General features: G+C 41.2%; 1 protein-coding gene across 1 annotated transcript in view; it reads right to left on the bottom strand.

The window, feature by feature from the left end:
- Nucleotides 1-520: 520 nt before the first annotated feature.
- Nucleotides 521-22706, bottom strand: part of pitpnm3 (PITPNM family member 3) — an 89185-nt gene continuing 66999 nt past the window's right edge. The window contains exons 8-19 of the mRNA XM_022759723.1: nucleotides 22340-22530; nucleotides 18178-18332; nucleotides 17381-17551; nucleotides 10540-10743; nucleotides 9773-9921; nucleotides 4690-4806; nucleotides 2416-2532; nucleotides 2169-2317; nucleotides 1782-1931; nucleotides 1361-1544; nucleotides 1027-1155; nucleotides 521-871 (exon numbers count right to left, since the gene is read on the bottom strand). Coding sequence (XP_022615444.1) covers nucleotides 521-871; nucleotides 1027-1155; nucleotides 1361-1544; nucleotides 1782-1931; nucleotides 2169-2317; nucleotides 2416-2532; nucleotides 4690-4806; nucleotides 9773-9921; nucleotides 10540-10743; nucleotides 17381-17551; nucleotides 18178-18332; nucleotides 22340-22530 — 2067 coding nt within the window. The remainder of the gene's footprint in view (nucleotides 872-1026; nucleotides 1156-1360; nucleotides 1545-1781; nucleotides 1932-2168; nucleotides 2318-2415; nucleotides 2533-4689; nucleotides 4807-9772; nucleotides 9922-10539; nucleotides 10744-17380; nucleotides 17552-18177; nucleotides 18333-22339; nucleotides 22531-22706) is intronic.

Here is a 22706-nt window from a genome sequence, read left to right as displayed (position 1 = left end):
GGTACAGTACAGCCTCATGTTGCTCTGTCCCAAGAAAAACCTGCATCATTTGTGAAGGACATCTTGTCCAGATGGACGAGAAACAAGTGGTCAGACAGGTTGTTATTGACACCTGAAATGTCAGTAATAGTCCCTCTCTGCACAAGAAGACTGTGTGTGTGCACAACTACAGCAAGGTCATAAGTGAATCTTAAACTAAGTCTGTGAAGACTTTGATTTGCAAACTGCAATGATTTTTAGGTAATATCTTTTCTGTTCACCTTCATTTTCTCAGCCTAAAGCTTGAGAACAATCGTCTGACTGCTAGTGTTTCCTGTCTTGTTTGAAGGTAACAATACCAATAAGAAAGCTGGAAAATAAAGAATGCCTCAAAAATAAGATACATGTTGTTATAATCTGCAATTATACTTTAAATCTCCCACATTTAAACAATAAGATCTCACCTTGGCTCTAGACACTAAGACCCCTTTGTTCTCCTCTTCTTCTGTCCTCCTGCAATCCTTCCATCTCTTTTTTGACGTCAGGGAGTCGTGTCTCCACGATGTATGGAGGCCCGTCCCCATGCACCTTGTCCTCCTCCGCCGCCACCACCTCCTCCTCCTGCTCCTCCTCCTCCTCCCCCGTGGTCCTTATCAGACTCCGGCTGGCTCTGGGCTCGTTCAGGCTTCGGGTTGGGTGTGCACGGCGGGTCGGGCTGTTGTACCGACATGGTCCTACGCAGGTGGGTGCGCTTACACAGGAAGTCAGGCTTCGCTGAGAGACCAAATGAGCCTTTCCTTAGGACCATACGAACCGAAGGGGATTTCTTGGGTCTGGCTCTGTGCCCGAACTGAAGGGTGGAGAGGTGCGCTGCGTAGCCTTCACTCAGGAACTAGACACAATGCACAGAGAAAGAGTTAGAAAATCAGAAAGACTGAAGTAAGAAGATGAGAGTAAATGAGAAAACACAAGAGGAAGACCAAAAAGTTCAACCCATGAAAAGCTAGTAAAGAAAGAGATAAAAGCAACAAAAGGAAATTGAACCACCTGGCACTGATTCTGGTATTTCTTCGAAGGTCTGCCAACAATATAAATCTGTGAGGGGCTGAGGCCGAGCATGTTGTAAACAGAAATGTCCTTCATGGAGCCATAAGCAGAGTTGATCTTAATGTGACACTGGTGAGAGAGAAAATAATCGGTCAGAGATGTATTTGGCATTTCAGTGCAGTATAACCCATGGCTGTGAGCTTGCAAAAGAGTGACACGGAGGAGAAATATAGAAAGATCACTGTTGGAGGGAGAGTAAAATGTTTCATATGCTTTATAAGAAAGATTAAATGCCTGATTAATGTCAAAACACTGGTTTGTCTCAGAGGTCTACCTCCTGTATTAGGTTCCTGAGGAAGATGGTCTTTTGCCGCAGGGGATCATGAACCAGGCCTTCAGAGAAGAAGATCATCCCATGGGGAAAATTGTGCTGTGAGAGCCAGGACACCACACGCTGTTTCTGCATATCAGGGCGTCCTGTGATGTAGATGATCAGATATCCCAGGTCCTGCCAGTGCCTGCATGTGAATACATAACATCAAAGATGTTTCAAAAGCTACTCATTTCAAAGCTATTCAGTAGTGGCATTAACACTGAAAGGACATGCTTAAATGTGTAAAATGGTTGGCATGCTCACAAGAGGACATAGCCACTTCTGAATTTTTACATTCCTCTGAACCTTTTTGTTAACGTGGATTTCATTTACATGCACACACACACTCACCCACACACATTCAGAGGCTGCTGCCAGTTACCTGACGACGTCAACAGCTCCGGGGCGAACCTTGGGGTCACTGCCCATGATTGACACACTGGCAGCAAAAGAACCATCGATGCTGAAGACCACACACTCCATGCCCCGTGGCAACACAGTCAGGTAGGCCTCTGCACTCGTTTGATCTCCCCTTGGGATAGAAAAAGAGAGAGATTGCATAAGAAATGAGAAACTGCATTTGCTACTACATGGTTGTTAGACAGTTCAAGGACGCCCGTTATACTGCGCTCTGCAGCTAGAAGCTCATACACCTATACAGAGCACGGGCATAGGATCTAATTCAATAAATCTCTCCTTTTTCTATGTATTGCTACATCTTATTAGATAATGCAGCACTCTGTAAAGGGCATGCTACATGGATGCTTACTTGACCACCATTTTAATCGGATAGACTCCCAGGCTGAGCTTCTTGCTCTTGGGTATGGTATATGTGACTCTGCCGCTGCTGTTGGTCACCTCTGTGTCAAAGTGCACCCAGCGGCCAGACTGAGGTTGTGTCATCAGCAGGATGTCCACCTGACAGGGACAAAGTGAGTCACCGCGTAGAGATTAAAGTCAGTCTTTCACACACAAACCTTGTATCAGTAGCAATCAATCACGTTGCTCTTTTTCACCTTTTCTCCAGTCAGAGTGACCATGTCCAAGGGGCCGTACATGAAGCGACCAACCAGAGTTTGAGGTCCGTCCTCGGTGGCGATGATATCATTCACCCTGTGGTTGGCTGTGACGTTCTATGGCAGACAACAAGATGGAGCATTAAACACTTTGTTCAGGACAATAACATCACAGTGTTAACCCTTTGCAACTTTGTGTGGCTCTGCTCATGTGATGCTCTGAAATAAAGATCATGAGATGTTGGTGAAAGCTTTGAAAAAAGATAGTAAGCGGACTCTGAGCTGAGATTATATTTTCACACATAATGCTCCCAATGTCAAGAATTAACTTCCATGCTCAAACGTTAGTAAACTTGACGTGGGCCGACATCATATGTGGACATCCAGCATGATTAGACAGTATGGTGTCTGCCTGAGCCACCAGCCAGCTCCACTAACATCACAACTGGAGTTTGTCCTTGAATGACTTGTTTTTACAAGCCTTGGTGACATGCAACATGACAGAAAATAGCTGAAGTTTTCTCCGCTTTGATGTGTTGCATTTCCAGATTTCAATGCCTCAGAAGAACATACTGTGCGACCTTAGAGAAAAGAGTGTTAACTCTCGATTAAGCTTTCTCGTCTTGTTCTTTTCTCCATATTTCACCATGCAGTGAGTACCTCCGAGTGAGCCAACAGAAAAACACTAATCCCTAAATCTCTTCTTGCAGAGATGGTTGCATTTTAATAGCATATTATGAGCACTCTAATGTCTAATTCTCAGACTATGTTGTGGGTCAGCATGACAGTAATTTTCCTACTGACTTCTCTGCCATTTCTGTAATCTTTACTTTGTCCTGGAGAACTTTGCTCAGCATCCATGCTCTTTTCCAACACCTTGCAGTCACCCTGAAACATGGTTGTTGCCCTGTAGATAAAGAATAGCATCTGCACAAGTGGAGCATCTGCACATAATAAATATTGCTAAGTGCTAATGTGATCGACCATGTTGTGGTTGTATTTTACAACCACACCAGCTAATGATAACTGATTTAAAGGATGTGACATCTAACAAGGAAGTTCAACATTTCCAGCTGTTATCCTGCATTAGTTTTGTCAAATGGTAATTGTCTGCCAGCGCAACATCTCACTTCCTCTCACTTACTCACTGATGGCAAGCATGCCGAAAAAGCAAACATGTATGTGCACACGCACAAACACAGAGTGCATATTACATCATAGCCGTATGTGATATGAGGAGGCCTGACAAGGTTCAATATCGACTTAGATTTCCCAGACACAGTTCACTAAGAACTTTCTGTGTGTTCTTATGTGACAACAGGAAAGCAACATGTGCCTCAGTATCACCAGACAAAAGTGTGGAAGAGATGAGTCTGAGATTTAGACCCCTGCCTGCGAAAGAGCAGTATGTACAAAAAAACAACAGCCATACTTGTGGTCTCTCTCCAGCTGTGACAAGGACCTCTTACCAAGCAGAGGAAGATCAGAAATGGATGCCAAGCCTCTTGAATAGTATCACTCTGCAGCAGATGAGCTGGCCGAGCCCACATTGAATCAGCACAGAGCAGTTCTAAATCTCCACACAATGAATTGCATTCAGGACACAGCAACTTGTCAGAGCTGCTTTCCTTTAAGCACTTACATCAGAGACACATCACTTGGCAGAGGTGAGGCATGAACAAGATGACACTGGAAAAAGAAAACCATCACAGACCCAAATATAGATATGTTTCCATGGTACTCTACTTACACAGTTCTTGTTCTATTGCCTCATGAAAAGCAAGCAGTCACTAAATTCTTAAGTCTTTAGAAAATAGCAGATAAAAGGAGCATTTGGTGGATAGCAATGTGAACCTGATTGTTCCACTCTGCACGGCTCAGAATCATCAGGTAAGTGTGTGTCTGCCTAATTCAGTGATTCAAGGTGAAAGTGTACGAGTATTTTAAGAAAGTCAGCTACCAAACAGACCACATGGCTAAAGCACTGCAACCTCAGGAGTTATTGATAACATTATTTTTAGTTTGAATGAATGCAAGGCCATTGCAGCAGAAAAGACTATTTATGCTGGTGTGTGTGTGTTGTGTAATATCTCGCATCCAAGCCAAAGTTTTTTTTTAAATATTCATGAATTTGTTCACATAAAATTTGAATATGAGCTTCTAAAAATTAATTGAGTGGTCATAAATTCATATTTCTGTTAGCGATTTTGCAACCTGAGCACACTGGGACAAAACTATATTCATAAAAAAAAAAAACACTGACTAATTTATTACCCTTAGTTTGACATGTGTCCTTCTTCTGAGCCATTTTTCGCGTGGGCTGGAGGGAGAGAATGGAGCCGAGTCCAAATGGTCCGCTTCCTGGGTCTTCACACAGTCACATCGCATGAGCTGCCAATAAACACAGATGTATATGGGAGCAGGCATATGCACAAACAAGCCTTTCAAATCACAAAACATAATAACAATGAACAGCACCATTACAATAGTACAGCCAAAAAGGAGAATTCAATGTGGACTCTTCAACATTAGATCATCTGAAGCTGTATTAACAAACAATGTAATATCAGATCATCATATTGACTTAATTTTTACCTGAGTTTCTATTAAGTTTAGTCCTTAGTACAGATAAAGTATAGTAGGTGATTTTAATATTCATCTCGATGTCAATAATGATAGACTTCGCACTGCTGTTTTTTCTTATTATTAGACTAAATTGCCTTGTTAACACACCCTGGACTTTGCTCTGTCATATGGCATCGGAATTGAACATTTAATAGTCTTTCCACAGAATCCTCAGATATCAGACCACTATCTAATTACGTGTAGTGCATTACATACCATTAAGCAAAATGTCTTCACTAGATGTCTATCTGATGGTGCTGTATCTTAACTGATGGAAGTGATTCCATCAGCACTAAATTCAATGCCATTTCAATATAAAAGAGGTCTCCTATGCTAACTTTAGTCCCTCCCAATTGACCATTTTATTGATAGTCCTGCAGAGTCAGTGGGAATGACTTTTGACTCTTTTGCTCCTCTAAAAAAGAAGGTAATAAGACAAAAGAGTTTCCACCAAACTGGAAGAATCTCACTTAGTCTGGTAAGATAGTCTTATAACATACAGGAAGGCCTTTCTCTCTAAGATCCTCAAGACAGTAGTTGGCAATCACATCCTATTACAAAGACTGGAACATTCGATTAGCATTAAAAGAACCGCACTAAGCTGGTTTAAGTCCTATTTACCAGATAGTTTCAGCATGTACACATTAACAATAAATCCTCCATGCACACAAAAGTTAGACACAGAGTTCCACAAGGTTTTATGCTTGGACCACTTCCTTATATATGCTTCCTTTAGGCACTATTATGAAGAAACCCTCCATTAACGTTCATTGCTATACAGATGATACAAAAATATATTTATCAATGAAGCCTGATGAAACCATTCTGTTGGCTAAACTTCAAGCCTGCTTTAAGGACAAAGACTTAGATCTCCTGCAATTTTCTGCTATCAAAGTCAGACAAAACTGAAGTTATTGTACTTGGCTCCAAACGCCTCAGCAACAATAATGCTATGGTTACCCTGGATGGCATTGCTCTGGCCTCCAGCTTTAATCTTTGGTCAGGGTATGTCCCTTAAACTCCCACATAAAGCAAATTGCAAAAGGAGTGCCCTTTTTCACCTACATAAAATGGCAAAAGTCAGGCACATCCTTTCTGTACAAGACACAGAAAAACTGGTCAATGCTTTTGTTACTTCTAGGCTGGATAATTGGAATTCCTGACTATCAGGCTACCCAGACAACTCTCTAAAGGCTCTCCAGTTGATGCAAATTGCTGACAAGAACTAGGATAAGAGATCATATCTCTTCCATGTTAGCTTCTTTGCACTGGCTCTCTGTAAAATCCAGAATAGAATTTAAAATCCTCCTTAAAGCCCGTTATGGTCAGGCACCATCATATAGCTAGAGTCTCCAAAAGTAGTATGGGAGCCAGAGCATTCAGCTATCAGGCTCCTCTCCTGTGGAACCATCTTCCAGTTTGGGTGCTGGCGGCAGAGACCCTCTCTAAGTTTAAGCGTAGCCTTAAAACTTTCGTTTTTGAGAAATCCTAGAGTTATGGCTGGCTCAGGCTTGCCTTGATCCATCCCCTAGTTTTGCTGCTATAGTCCTGCCAGGGGATGTCCCATGATGCACTGAGCTCCTGTCTTGTCCTCTATACCTCTCCCTCTGTATATATTGATTTCCCCTTGGTACATGTTACTAACTCAGCTTCTTCTCTCTCCCAGAGGTTTGTGCTTTCTTGTCCTCCTGTCTCTTTCTGCAAGTATTTATGCCTCCTGATTGAAAGCCAGATGAGGGGCAGCCCCAAGATCCTGCTCAACACCCACTGCTATAATTGTTATTTATTTGAATTATTAATTATTATTATTATGTGTTATGATTTGGCACTATATATAAATAAAATTGACTTGACTAGTCTCACATGAACACTTCCTGCACATTGAGATGGCGAAGAATACACAATCACTTGGAAGATTTACCACCTGAAGCCTTGAAATTAAATCTGCAGTTATGTTTAGGGATCATAAGTCACAATTCTTATGGAAAGCCATTGTGACAAGAGAAACGCTGACACAGACTAAGGGCTAAGGAGTGATTTGGAATACTCGAAAGAAAGTGACTGCTCCCTACTTGAAAGAGGCCATGCATATAATTCCTGAGTCAGTCACTGGGTGGCTTGGACGTCTAGACACTCCATGTTTTTAAACAGTGGAAGACATTCTCTCAATAGACACACTGAAAAAAGCTTGGTTTAGAAATTACTTTCTGCACAGCCCTTAAATTCCACGACATTCCTTTAATACAACTAAGCATCGAGTGGAGCTGAAAACCACTGAACCAAAATAATGATCTTCATGTTTATTAGCTTCCTGATGGCGTTGATAGCACCTCTTATTTCCTACATGCTCTCCTTATTCCCCTCACGTTTTCTCCCAAAGAAGACATGCTGCAGCAGACAGTGGCGGGATGAAGAAATCTTTCTTTTTTTCTCCTCTGGGAGCTCTGCTTTCTAATGATCAAGTTCAAAGACTGCCTGTGTTTCCAGTGACTTTTAATAGGACCTGACATGGTGCACTTTTTCTTTTTGCTCTTTGTTGGTGTCTGAGGATTCGGTGACATCCCAGTCATTATCACAGATGAACAAATACAAGCTACATGTGAATGCAATCACTGTTAAAAATGGGATATATTCATGGGCAGCCCAGTGGGTAAATGGTTTAATTCTAGAAATATGTGCACTGGTGGCACCAAAAGACCTCTGATCAAAGGTTGGGTCCTTATGAATTAAGAAAGTTGGTGAAAGAAATATGGAAATGACTGGAGACTTAATTTAAGCTGAGAACATATTTGCAGACAAATCCAAACTAACCCTAAGAAGAGTTTACACAATTAATTTTTGTAGATTAAAGTCATGCACTTTTTAGTGCATGACTACAGAATTCTAGTCAGATTTGTTCAGATTTCAAAATCAACTGGAGTCATCCTTGCTATGGGATCACATCAGCCGTGATGCCCATCAACATGTTGACGTATCAACCCACAGGTACTGAGTAGTCATTACTACATTATTACTGCATTGTTAAATGAGTAGTCAGTATTCACACTCTTCAAACTCAGCCTTCATTATGATCTCAACTACACAACCATAAATTGTTTTGTCTGTATCTTGCACTGTTGTCGCGCTGACAAAATTCTTCTACAGACAGACAGACAGACAGACATATTAACACCTGCCAAAATACTCAGAACTGCCTCTGTGGTACTTCCCAATACAATAGATGTCTCCAGGACCACATTTTGCCATAATGACACACCCACACCCACACCCACACCCACACACACACTCAGAAGGTGAAAACAATACAAGCCTAACGCTGTTGCAGCTGGTACACGTTTGATAAAATAGCCTCCACTTGTCTGAGGCTCAACTGTGAGGTGTGAGATGAATCCCAACCATTTCCACACAAGATAAAGTGTGCTGACCTTCTCTTCGCTTTGCAGAACATCACAAAATCTTGAATCACTCATCAAGGCTAAATCAAGGTAAAAAATGGGCCTTTACATCATGTATTGTGCTTTCAGCTATAAATCCACGCGTCATGACTCACCAAGGATGGTACCATGAAATTACTTTACTACATGATATTCATTGTTAAAATGCGTCAGTAAATATCTGTATACATTGTTTAATTCTTAACTGACTCTGTCCACTGCTACAAGTGTTGATGGCATTACTGGCTCACTGCCAGACCTTTTGTAAAAACATATTCAGTGAGTCATGTGTGCAGAAGGAGCCCTTGGAGAACTAAGCAGCATCTTTCTCCTGCGCTGTGTTGTTTGTGAAACAAGAAGACACAGACATTAAATAAAAAAATTAAAACAGCTGCTCCACAGGTCGCAGCATTGGGTTCAAAGAAATGGCAAAAGAGAAAAGTCACTGAGGATCTAAAACATGTTGAACATATACTGTGTATAATTACAAAACGTATTACTAAAAATATTCCTGCATGTCAAGACCAGTTGATTTAAAATATTCACAATAGGACTGTTGATTCTGGCCACTTCCTTGCCAGAAATGCTATAAGTTTCAAAAAATTGGCAGATTTATATTAACACAACAGAAACGGTTGGTGTTTCCAACTGAACACCTCTGTCCAGTGCCTTCACTTCCCACCTCCTTCAAGTTTCTCACTGATGGTTTTGTTGTGCTTTACAGTATTACACAGTTCAAAGCAGTTGAAACAGAGCTAAATGGATGATGCAGTGATGTGAAGTGGCTTCCTGCTACTCTCATTTGGTTATAACGACATGTAACACACTCACAAACAAACAAACCTGGAGGCTGTGGGCTTGGAGCAGACCACAACTGATACATCAAGGAAGACGGAGTACACATTCAAACTTATAGCCTGAAAAAGAGACTGGGGTTGTTCTGTCCTTTGTTACTTTGTTTTAATCTATTTTCAGAGCAACGTGCCCAGAAAACCTCTCCACTTTTGATTTGAGTCAGCAGTTTCTTTCCCCACAAATAGCTTTGTCTTGCTGTGAAATGTCATTATGAAATGGCCTTTAGATGATGTTGGACTACACTTGCTTGAAGTAAAGTATACTTATAATTCACACAAATCAACTCAAAACTTCATATATAGTGTGTTCTATGCTAAAAAAAAACATTTAAAATGTAAATGTGTAGTATGTGTAGTTGTGTGCTGAGTATTTAGACAGTACTTCTCCCTGAGTGTGAAACCTGCTGAGGAAGAACAGTAAGGCTGTCAATAAGGCTCTCCTACCTGTCGGAGAACAAAAGCTGCTACGTCCGTGGACTCCCAGTAGGAGGCGTGAAAAAGGTGAGGCAGGGCCACTGTTGGGAAGGCGGTCAGCACATCAGGGCAATACAGAGCAAAGTCCAGTCTTTTGGAGCCCCACCAGCTACTGGAAACTGACACACACACACACACACACACACACACACACACACACACACACACACACACACACACAAAATTTCAGTTTTGAAGTACTTCAATCCTTAGTCGTCCAGTTCATGGTATTTCTAAGAGCTTCTAAGAGCAGTACCAAGGCAACTGGACTTGCTTGAGGTTCTTAAGACCCTTCATATCTCATCCAAGAGGCTTCTTAGAACTGAAGAAGCAGGACAAATTATAACTTGTCCTGCGGCAAAGCTGACAGAGGAGCTCCTGAAGTCCACAAAGAATGATCTTACGTGCACACGTTTAAAAAAAACAAAAAAAAAACATCTTTCTGGACCTTGGGGCTATTCATTATTCATAATGAATGCTTTTACTTTTGATACTTACTAAGGATATTTTACCAGTAATACTCACATTCTGCTTTATTTGCATCAGAGTACTTTGAACACTGTGGTATTGCTGCATTTACTTAAATAAAGGATCTAAATAGTTCTTCCACCACTGAATGAGAAAATTAGAAGTCAACTTAAGAGCTGTGAAACCTTATAAACCTGAATTCATCTACAGGAGATAATTTAATAAATGAGACAAGAGTCTTTCCTTTACTCTCCTTCCCTCCCACTCACTGTTAGTGATGGTGTTTCCCAGCTGGCCCATGGAGCACATTGACGTTTCACTTTCCACACTGGTCATGCTGGCTCTGCGACCTCCCTCTTCTCCTCCTCCTCCTCCTCCTTCAGTCTTTGTCTCAGAGGACTCCTGTGAAGCTGGACTTCCAGGGGTTTGCTCACCTTCCAAAAATACATTTGGATGGCCTTGGATACTTTCCTCTAGAGAGGCAGGAGGGAAAGAAAAAAAGACAAGGACAAACAGGGAGGGAAGAAGGAGGGAGATGCTTTGATCACACAACAACTGACTGGCCTCAATCTTTAAAATCAATGCTGTTATTTTGCCTAATAAGACAGCTTCTTGCCGTGTTTCGACTTGCTTCTTGTTTCAAGGAGGAAAACCAAAGACGAGCACTAAGTAGGCGTACAATGTCAGATACTGCTTTTACTCTTCGTGGGGTTGAATCCAATTGTATTGGCTTTGGAAGTCCCAAACAGCGTCTTGCTCTGGGCTCCTGCTGACAAGCAGAATGATTTATCAGGTTTGGTTCTTCTCTCCCACTGGCACATCTCTGCGTGGCTCTTTCTTATTTGTTCGGTGATAATACTGTATAATAAGAAAATTAGAATTTTCCCCGGAGACCTGGTTCTACCAGACATCGTGGATCTACTTGCTATTCCCTAAGACGCAGAGCACAGAAGAAACACATTTCATCAATAATTCAATCATTAGAGAAGCAAGTGTCTACCAGCTCAGCTCAATAGCACATTTATGTTAAATTCTACAACATCCTGGAGACAAAAGGAGACTCACATTGAATGAAATTCAACTTCTACCTAACAGTATCGCCTAAGATAGCTGAGGAACAGGAAGCTGAACAACACAGCTATAAGGGCTGCCTCTTTCTTTGAAAACACTCTCACAACATGTTCCTCTCCTACCTGCATTATGAGACTCAAAAAGTTTTTTCAACCTGATTCAGGAGAGTAATCATTATCCTGTCAGCTAGGCCTTGTGTGTTGCTGTGAATCTATTATGACACTGAAAATGGCTTGACTCACCTCTACACCACCGCTGCGCTGCACAGTGCGCAACAGATGAAATGTTGATGATCTGTAAAGCTACCCATGTTGTGTCAAACAACTGAATGGGATGTGATACATATACAGTATGTATGTATGTCACATAGAAAGCCAAGAGTCAAAGTGCAGATGACCCCACTTGGGTATCATGTCATCTACTCGCTCCTGTTTACTGTAATACATTTCAATCCCCTGTGATGTCTTTTGATGTGATGGAGTGGACTTAAGGTGAATACTGAGAGCTTGAACGGGGAGCAGCATGGTTTAGGAGAGCTGACATGAAATGAGAGAAGTGTGCCTGCTTGCCTGCAAATGTTGGCCAGACCGCATCTTCTATGGGAGCTGCATCTCTGGAAAGAACACATTCTGCTAACAGCTTCCTCTGACACAATTTTCTGTGTTTACATGACTTCCACTCACATTAATCACAAACGGCGTGGGTGCACGTATCAAACTTATCACCTAAAATGGACAGTTTGGCTCATGAAGCGGCGCCAGTTGTTGGCAAGTTAACCCGTTCTCTGCTGACTGCTTGGTGTGGTTCTAAATAAGGCGTCAGACACAGACACATGTTGCATGTGTTGTCAGTGAAGGATCGACGTCTGCAGCAAAATACAGATGAACAGTCACTCTCTCAGACGTGATGGGGAATCAGGTGTGGTTAATACATCCCCACAGTCAAGGCAAAGAAAAGTCTACATTTGGACTATTAGGATGAGGAAGATGATAGAATCTGACAGGTACTGTGTAAGTATCAGTGCTGCCAGACTGGATCCTAGATTTTCTGTCTAATGGCCGCGGTTTTGAATAAATACGGGCAGAGAACATGTTTTTGTATGAAAAGACAAATAGACAGAAGACAAACGACAGATTAAGGATTGTTTGGCTGGTTTAAATTAATTATCATCTTTCAAATATTACTGATAAAAAAGCAGTATATTAACTGTAATAAACACACAAACTGGGTTCATATTGTTGAAGCAGGCATCTGTTGCTACTGAATCACACAATATGCGGAACATAGTGTGATACTCAGGTACAGCTGAAAAAAAATGTCAATCAATCACCATGTATAAAGAAAAAAATGCCAGAATATTTGCCAGTTACATTCACTGTTTTATATTATTGCAAACTGAATTTTTTTCTGACTTTTTTTAAAATTTATATTGTATATATATATTATTTATATCCCTTGATTCAAGGTGAAAGGAAATATTGTGATTGAATGTTAGAGGGTCTACCTTGTACTTTAGTAGCCTTGGACATAGAGAGATGAGTTCATATGAAGTGCATCCCACTGAGAAGTTATTCCATGCGGTGCAGTGATCAAATCTTTGAATTTTTACAAGTTTGGGGATTTTTACAAGACGAAGCAGCTTTTCAGAGATTACTAAGATGGAAACTGACGGTGAATGATTGGTATCCACAGCTGAATACAGATCAGCTGCCTCTCTCTCTGCTGTTAGATAGAATCAGTGATCAATATCGCCAAGCTAAAATCACCTGTTTAGACCGTTATGATGACAATTTAATGTAACACAAATCTCATCACATATTCTCTAACCAATGTGTTATAAATGTTTTCACTGAAGACAGGGCCGTTGTATATATTGTATACTTTGCAATGATTTTCTGTCAATTACACCTGCTCTAAGGTTTTCAAGAAATCGGAGGGAATGCATGCTCACACACATTCATGTCCTTACACACACAAACACACACACACGCTCACACACTACAATCTGTTATCATTAATAAGCCCTGCCTGCCACATACCTCTCAGTGGAGCCTTATTCTCAGTCTCTGGAATATTAGCACGACTCTGTCTTTCTTTCAACACGATGAGCAGAGGGGAGAGGCAGGGAGGGAGAGAGAGAGAGAGAGAGAGAGAAAGACAGAGAGAGAAAGAGAACAGTGACTGATGCATTTTACATAAAATCTCAAAAGATATGTGGTGGGGAAGAAGCAGAAAGAGAGGAGCATCAAAAAACTGTAAGGGCTAGCAGGAAAGATGGAGCTGCGTGGTGACTGACACAAAAAGGGAAAAAAGGACGAGCACATGCATGCAAGTATGTTTGAAAATGAGGATGAAGCAAATATGGTGCAGTTGTTGGTGCGATTGAACGACGGAAGGATTATGATTGAAGCACGAGGCAGGGGAGAGTGAAACAGCTGATGACAGTGGTAAAAAAGAAGGACACACAGAGAATTCACAAGGTGACAGAGGATGATTGCACTGTGGCCTTGAAACGTCTTTGTAACAAAAAGAGACAGAAAGAGACTTTTAACTCTGCACCCTCCCCTCCAGTCGTTGCCACGCTCTCAGCCTCCACACACAAGCATTCTGTTAACTAATAATTTCATGGGGAGAAAAAAAAAAAAAAACACAACCATTTTTGCATTAAAGCACCGTCAGTCATGTGATCAGTACTGACTATAATTTGCTTTCTTGCATGATCATATTTCCCATTGGACCATAGCTGGAAATCAATAGGAAGAGGACTCATTCTCTCTATATTAGCAACATTCATCATAATAAAAGCTCCACTGTTGATGGGTGTTGATGTCAAAGTCATCCCCAAAGGAGCCTGATTTGATTGGCTTTCCATGCCTTCATAACAACTGATTACCATATTACAGAGCAGGAAATGGGTGAGGTGTGCCACTGTTTTTTCTGTGTGTCTGTGTGAGCAAGTGTGTTCGTGTGTCTGCCGATGCCCATGTGCATCTGTCTATGGTTTTTAATTTAACACATAATTTGACAGCATCCAAGCCCGATCAATGGAACCGGGATGCAGACCCATAATTAAAACCCAGTGTAGCTGCTAGCCTGCGCTTGTGTCTGCTTTTACACTCCATCACCTTTATCAGCACCACTGGCTCTAAGAGGCGCTCTTTGACTGGCTGAACATGATTAAATTAATAAATCACAGATTGGGCATCCAGTATCCAGTTTACACCCGTTATTTACTAACATGCACCAGACATTCCTTTTGTTGTACACAAGTCACATATGAGCAGCAGAGGAGGGATTGGGTCTTGTGGTGGGGAAGTGAGCTCAGTCCCAGACCACCATACACGTGGCACGCTCTCATGTTCACCAGAATGACAGGCACACATAGAGGGCCGGTAATGAGACTGACAGAACAGGATCTGTAAAAAAGGATGTGGCTATCAAACATAACAGAAGCATTAAGAAAAAATCCATAATGCTTGTGCAATATTTGGCAACTAGTGCAAAAGCAGGAGTGGTGGCACCGTGGTGGGTTGAAAGATAATCTAACTATAAATGCAAAAATTCTTGTCTGTCTCTCCGTCTGTCTGTCCTTCTGTTTTCTCAACAACCGCTCATCCGATCGACTTCAAACTTTACATGGGTATTGCTCAATACCCAAGGAAGTGCTGTGTTGACTGTGAAGTTTTTTGGATGAGTAGTTCTCGAGAAACATTAACAAAATTAAATGACAGTCGCTTAGGGCTGGGGCGTTTAATTTTCATCCCAACCCATGCATGACATATTAGCATTATTAATAGACGGAACAAGTCATTTATGCACTGCTGCTGTTATGGTAACATAACATTGCACCATGCATCTTGGAATGTTATTATTAACGTTATTCAGCCATTGTATGTTTTCTCTTTTCCTTTAACGGCCGCTGGTGTTGAAACTATTGTTCCAGTATGGCAGCGATTTTCTTAACTGCACATTATTCCCATGATGATATAAATCCAGTCAATTTCTAGTCATTCTCCAGTTCAGAGAAAAGGTTGTTATGACACACTTTTTTGCTGAACTATCAGTATATATAATACTCAGTTTTTATTGAATCTGTCTGAGAGGTATTGATTTGTTTTAATGGTCATTTTATATTACTGGCTCTAATTTCTGGAGCTGTTGAACTGTGCTGGGTTGTACTGAGATGTGTTCCTAATATTTTGTCAATTTCAATTCATATAAATGGGATGAACAAATGATGATAATTAGATGATTCTATGAAATATCTAACTATTACTGACATAACAAGCAGGTTATGAATGGTCACTACACCAGTGTTATTAAGAAGAGTGTTTTCTGTTCCCTCACAGGCTGCATCAATGATCTATTTAAAACTGATTTTTCTGTTAAAGCCTAAATTTATGACCATGATGAGCACAAGGGAGGCGCGCTCTTGCTTCTCACACTGAACCCCCTGTTAAATTTTCTCATCAATTTCATCATTAGACAGAGAGTTCTGTAGCTGATTTTATAATATCCAACAGCGCCAAAGCAAAAGGATTGACATATGCTAAATTAGGACTATCTATTTGCTGACATGCTGCAGCGTTTTTCTGGATATTCATACTTTATATTAACACAAATTTTGGGGAGGGAGATAGCAAATCTGATGATCATCATGTTGTTTTTTTTATCATAAACTGATCTGACATGAGAAATATCTCTTATTAGGTGAAACCATTTTTACAGTGATCTTAACAAGGCAAAACACCTCATGCATTTCATCTCGCTTTGTGCACATGTAACTGTACTGCTGCTGTGGCCTTTATGTTCAGATGTGACAGAAATGTTACTATTACAGGTTGTATGATAATTATCAATTTTTTATGATAATTTTGCCTTTTGCATGATATACAACTGATTATTCTAAACACCACTGGATGTAAAATAATTTTCCATATTAGTAAAATGATATGGGACTAATCTTTAACCAGGCTGATTTAAAAAAAAAGAAAAAATCAAACACAGGAAAACTGACCCTTGATCTGTCTTAATGATCCAATCAGATTTCTCCTGGGATCTTGAATGAGTTGTCACCACTCACAACCACTTACAAACTCTTTATTACTGTATTTTACAAAGATAGTTTGGTTTAAGTGTCAAACTGTCAAATTGCATGGTTGTCCTCAAGTTGTATTTAGTATGGTTTATGAAATATGAAAATCCCTGACAAAAGGGACCTGCAGTGCTCCAAGCAAAAAGGATAACTGAAACCAAGATAGAAACTAATTTTCCATTTCACTGAGATGGCACATTTGACAAATCTGCTTTGAGTTATACATCTTTTTAATGATTGCATGTTGAGTAGAAAGGTTCAAAATTTCTTAAAGTGTTGCACCAAACGACAAAGCCTTATCTTCATATCAGGATTCATGCTCACAGGCTGTTAGCACAAGCGATCAGTCCTTGTCCTACTTTCTCTCAGTGAGGTAGGTGGATAGAGAGGCAGGAACCAGGCGATGCATCACAACTGCTGTGACTGTTTAGGGTGAGTCTCTATGTCCCAAAAGTGGGCTAAAACATGCTTCAAATAAATCAGTGGCTCATTAAGGACTCAGTCTCTACAACCAAGCCCTCCAGTGGGATTACAGCAGGACTGTGCTAGCAGATTCATATCTCACGTACTGTGCCTGAACCTCAGAGAGCTAAGGGAGGCTAAAGGTACTGCATCACAAGAATATGAAGTATAATTACTTCAGACTTCAGGCTTTGGGGGTCAGGATATACCTCACACAGATGGGATCGAGGATCTATGTGCCTTCTGCATCCGTGAAAATTCACATTACTCTCTCTGCTGCTGTAATCCAGTCTCACTAAAAGAATTCCTCAAAAGGTCTAATGCCAGCTTTGAAATGCAAAATCCAAAAGGTTATTAATATGGCAATACAATTACACCAGAAGATAGATTAACCAATGAAATATTCAGGTGCGGCGTTGCTGCTCGCGTTTATCTCGCCACACTGGTAAATTGATTTCCAGGTTTCAAATCACCTGTCGTACCTATGAGCATTGAGCGTCCGTCTCCTAGAGGGTAGCGCTGGTAGCGCGGCACAGCGAACGGTGGCAACTTGTGGAAGAGAGGCTGTAGCAGTGGCTCCAGTCGGGAGGCTGAAGGGTCCGAGGGGTAGAACAGGTTGAAAATCTGAGAGCAGGCTGGATGGAGCTGACTCACTGAGGGTTAAAGAACACAATGGACAGGCACAGCTATTAGACAGAGGGATTTTTGGAATGAGGTGTAGCTGTGTCAGACAAAGAGCGATGTTTGACAGACTGAGTGGAGGCATATTCTGAGCTGTGCTCACCATCACAGGACCTTTGTTGTAGTGAACTACAGTGAAGAGTAGAGCATGAAAAAAATACTTGTCTTTTTGTCTGTGGAACAGAGAACGCAGCAGATTTCAATGAGTGGAGAGGTCAAATCCAGGAGTTTAAGCTGATTTGATCCTTTTAAAAAATGTGAGTATTTATTACAGAAAATCAGTAAAATGTGAAAATGGTGAAACCATCCAACTATGACATTGCACTCCAATTTCCAACGATCAAAGCTAATATTCCAACCACCTTTCATACAGATTAGTGCAGTTAAATGTGTTTTACAGTTGACTGACAAGCTCGTAATAAGACAACAGAAAACCAACTGACACAGCAAAACAATTGGAGACTAATGGACACACACACAAACACACTAAAAATACTGTTATCTGTGTTTGCGCAATAGAATGTGCATATCCTTGCATACATGCATCTGTGTAAAGAGTGGCATTCTCACATACGTGTTGCATGTGTCTGCTTCTTACCGTGGACGGCAGGCAGCACGGTGCGTCTCATGGCCAGCACAAGGCCCAATGGACAGCCCAGCAGGAAGCAGTCTGACACCTCAAAGTCGAACCGGCCAGGGTTCAACACCAGGCTGGTGTTACTGCCGCCACGCTCTACACTTTCTTTCATCAAACTGGGGAGTAGACACGGACACAAAATATGAAATTTTTATTTTTTCCACCTGCGAATATGAATTTTTTCTTCTGTGTTTATTGTCTGTCGCCATTGGCTACCAGATGAAAAACCAGTTGGTCCTTCACTCTTTGGACTTTTACTCTGACTACATGTTATGTAGCCACAACTGGCCAATAAATGGACTGGAGGAAGGCATGTGAGGATTGTGTGAATGTGGTTAATTAGCTATAATGCGGTGATTATTGGGCTGCAGTGAGCATTCACATGGATCTAAGACATTCACGCTGCTGCAGGAGAGGTTTTTAGTGACATTTGATATTGCTCTATTAAAGGCTGTGTTTCCCATGAAGAATGAAGTAAAAGCCAGTAAACGTAGCTTCAGGTAAGTAATACAAAAATTATCATTTTGAAGTGCAACCATTCCTTTCAACCCAGTTCATGGTTCAGCATTGAAATTCGAGTGCTTGATGGCAAAGAGTGGTTGAGCCTATAGGCAAGAGGATGAGTGTATGAAAGAAGAGAAGCTTTTTGTTTGTATTTGAAGAGAAATGCAGGGTTATCGGAAACCTTAAAAGTCAAAATTACACACATTGTGAAGGCAAATCTCTGGTTCTTGACAGAGGTGAGTCAGCGCTGCTTTTGCTTTATCCTGATTCAGTTGTAGGCTGGCTTGTTTTAACATTCTGGGGTCATTGTCAGCACCGGGCCTTTATGACTCAGCCTGAGCCGCTATTCATTCAGCCTTCACAGGCTACATCATGCTTACAGCTGTTTGAACAGCCGAGCCCATCTCAGTCTTGACCCTCTGTCTCTATGCTCTCCAGCGAGCCAACATTTCCCCATTAAGTCCTGTGCAGGGAGAAAGGATTAGCCAACAGTCTCCAGACGTCTTTAAGAGCCAAATCAATAGTGCTTTGATTGTCTTCTGCTTCCGTTTTGTTTTTTCGTCTTCTCTCTCATAATGTGTCCACTCCTTCACTTCTCCCTACTGCTAATCTGCTTCTTTGTCTACCTACCAAAACCTGTAACTGAGGCAAAATATCCTCATGGTGACTAACATCCTCCAAACTCCAAGAAACTAGTAGCAGTATCTGTGTGGCTGAGGACATGGGGAACCGCTGGGGCATTACTTATTGAATGAACAGGACATGCACCATCAGGATGAGCGTGATTAAAAGAGTGGGTTTGTACATGTTCTCTACTGCTGTAAATAGACTCATGTCCCATGCTGACATGTTAAATTTATTTGAACAAAAACCCATGCTCTGGGTAAGTGCACTTCTCATTCACTGGAACATAAAACGTTTAATAACGGTGTACCTCGGAAACTGTCATTTTGCCTGTTGGTGCAGACAGAAATGTGTTATTTTTAGATTTAGATGAGCATTTCTGCTTCACTTCCTGTTTAACTGTTACCAATATGTTAAATAAATATGACAAATATTAGATTTGCTAACTGAGCTGAAACATATGACAAGTCACAAAATGTCCAGCCTTTTACTGAAGGAGTGGCAAATAAATCTGACGCTGGTGCCTCTCTATGAAGCTACAGCTTGTCGAATAAATTTCCTTATGGGCATTAGGCGCAGACTTTTATTGGCTCTAACCACACATAATCTTTTTTTTACTGAGCACTTTAGACTAAACAGATTTCTAAATACTTTATGTCAATTATGTCCATTTAGGTGTTTTGGTATTTAATTTTTCGCAACTCTAGAAGCCAGTTTCACTGCCATATGTTCAGTGAAATTAGTCAAAGGGAGATTAAGAAAAAATTTGACAAAAAAAAAAAAATAATAATAATTAGCCATGCTGCTTGCTACAATGAGTGCGCCTCATTGGGTTTTTCATAAGAGCAGTGTAATGACCATTTGCACATGATCTCACAGGCAATTCCCAGTCAGGGCCAAGGCAGGGAAAGGTACATGTGGAAACATCTGAAATGGAGTGAACCATAGGTAGACAGCCATTCTGATAGGAGGAAAATGTCTGGGAAAAGGAGTTTTAACAAGTCCTCCTGGTAACTGGGAATATCAACTGGGACGTTCAAAGACGGGAAAAGAGCAAAATCCAGGGGCAGAGGTCACCCTCCACACAACCAGGCTCGGGCTTAATCAGCGCAAGAGTGAAAGGCAATAGGTGCATTGCCCTGAACACAGGATGGCATAACTGTGAATTGATGAGCTCCTATCTTCAGCGACACTGTGGTTGTGATGGTGTGAGCCCAGTGGAGCATGTGATTCGTAATGGGAACACTGGTTGCTTGAATTGAGTCAACATGGCAGCCATACCCCATCCAGCCACAGCATTCAGTCTCCCACGCAAAGTGGCTGGCACAGGCACAAACAGGCTATTTATAGTCCAGCAGAGGCAGGTAGGCACGCAGGGCAGTCAAGCTGCAAATATTGATAAAGAGCAGGGGCGAGACTGGGCGACACATTCCAGGAAAATCTGGATGAGGGCTGGTGTGCAACATCTGGGTCATTATATGAACCCCTAACACACTCATCACCGATCGACAAATGCTGTTTGACAGAAATGGATGGTAGAATTTCTAACACTATTCTGTACCTTTGATGTCTGATGTGCTTTGTTGCCAAGTTGTGGGTTTTTGTGGACAACATTTTTTTTTATCAAAATGACTAATTATTAAATTATCCAATGTATAATAATATAACTATATTTACATAACTATATTCCATGTATATACTGTAGGTGTTGGGCCACCATGTGCAGCCAGAACAGCTTGACTGCTCCTTGGCATTGATTCTACAAGTGGAGGCATGAACACCATTCTTCCAAGATATATTCCCTCATCTTGTTTTGATGATGGTGGTGGAAAGTACTGTTCAAAATCTCCCATAGGTGTTCACTTGGGTTGAGATCTGGTAAAAACAAAGCATATGATTCACATCATTTTCAGACTCACCAAACCCACTGACCCCTCACACCCTATGGATGGGAGCATAGACACCCTGGAAGAGACCACTCCTGTCTTTCTTTGTTACTTGCCTTTTCCTCACATTCTGATTAAAAAAAAAAAAAAAGTGCTACTTCCTGCAGTACAGTGCTGTCCAAAAATGTATCACAGGGTGTAGTAACACAGTTTGTTCCAAATTCAAGGTTACCATGAATGGTACCTTAAATAAACCTATTGCTCCAGTATTTCAGATTAACCAACAGTAGCAGACAGTTGTTGCAGCACTTGGTAGACTGCAATTTATTTGATTGTACACAACTTGTTTATATCCCTCCATTCTGGTTGTGAGGCTGAAGCAGTCTGATTGAGATTATGGGCTTTGTGAGTGTGTGTTACTTTGTGGATGTACAACTGTAAGTCACCTCAGGTCACTTTTTGCTGAAAGAGCATAAATAAAAATCAGAGATCTGATCCAAGTGTATGATTAGAGGGAGTTTACCAAAGCTTTTATTTACTTAGTAGATCTGATGGGCATGTTTTTTATGTTGGTACTTTGCTGTATTAGGGTTATTTCAGGTCAGAGTCTGGATCAGATTTAGGCTAGAGGTGCAGTCAGATGTTTTATATATGTGAACACAGGTGAACAATGTGTTCACAATGTCTCTATTATGATACATGTCATTATATGTCATGATATTGATAAACATTCTCATCCTAATAATAAAATCGATAAATCTCCGTCTGTGTGCGTCTGCCCTTCGATTTTCTAGACGACCGCTGATCAAATCAGTCACATGTTGCTTTTTTAAGTTTGGTTTTAAACTAAACTAAAACCACATTTTGACAGGACTAGTATGAAAACATCTGGAAAATGATTTGTTAGTGGAGCAGACGGAATGAACAACCAAACCAGGCCTGTTCATTGATTTGCAACATTGCCTAATACACCAGAGATTTTAAATGAATAAATATCTCTATGTATACAGTCACAATGTCTGATAGTAGGCAGACTTGTATTCTCTCACAGTACATATCATCATAATGCCCGTCCCTGTGTGTGGGTATGTTCATGTGTGCTACTCCACCTGGGAAAAAAGCTGTGCTGGCCGGTGGACGAGGTATCTCCGTCATACGAGTCGCTCTGCTTCCGGCTCAGCTGCGGCCCACCCTGACTGTGCCCCTCGTTGGGGGCAGAGATGTCGATGTTGCTCTTACTCAGCCTCTTGCTAGAACTGAGCCCCGGGCTGGACTCCCCTAGCACGGACCCCGAGTTATCCTGAGCGGAAAGGAGAGAGAATGTGCAAGTTACTGTAAAGCCGCATACACTCACAGCAGTGGCTGCATCAGGAGATTGCACACAATCAGATGGGAGTTGATGCGTTTTCCCAGGTGAACAGTTAAATGTGGGAGGAAAAAACTGTGCCTGCGCAAGATTGAATCTATAAAGACGTG

The sequence above is a fragment of the Seriola dumerili genome, unplaced genomic scaffold, assembly GCF_002260705.1.
Source record: "Seriola dumerili isolate Sdu_G_001 unplaced genomic scaffold, Sdu_1.0 BDQW01000330.1, whole genome shotgun sequence".
In the NCBI taxonomy this organism is placed as follows: Eukaryota; Metazoa; Chordata; class Actinopteri; order Carangiformes; family Carangidae; genus Seriola; species Seriola dumerili.
The sequence above is the reverse complement of the archived record's forward strand: the minus strand, read 5'-3'. Positions and strand labels throughout refer to the sequence as shown.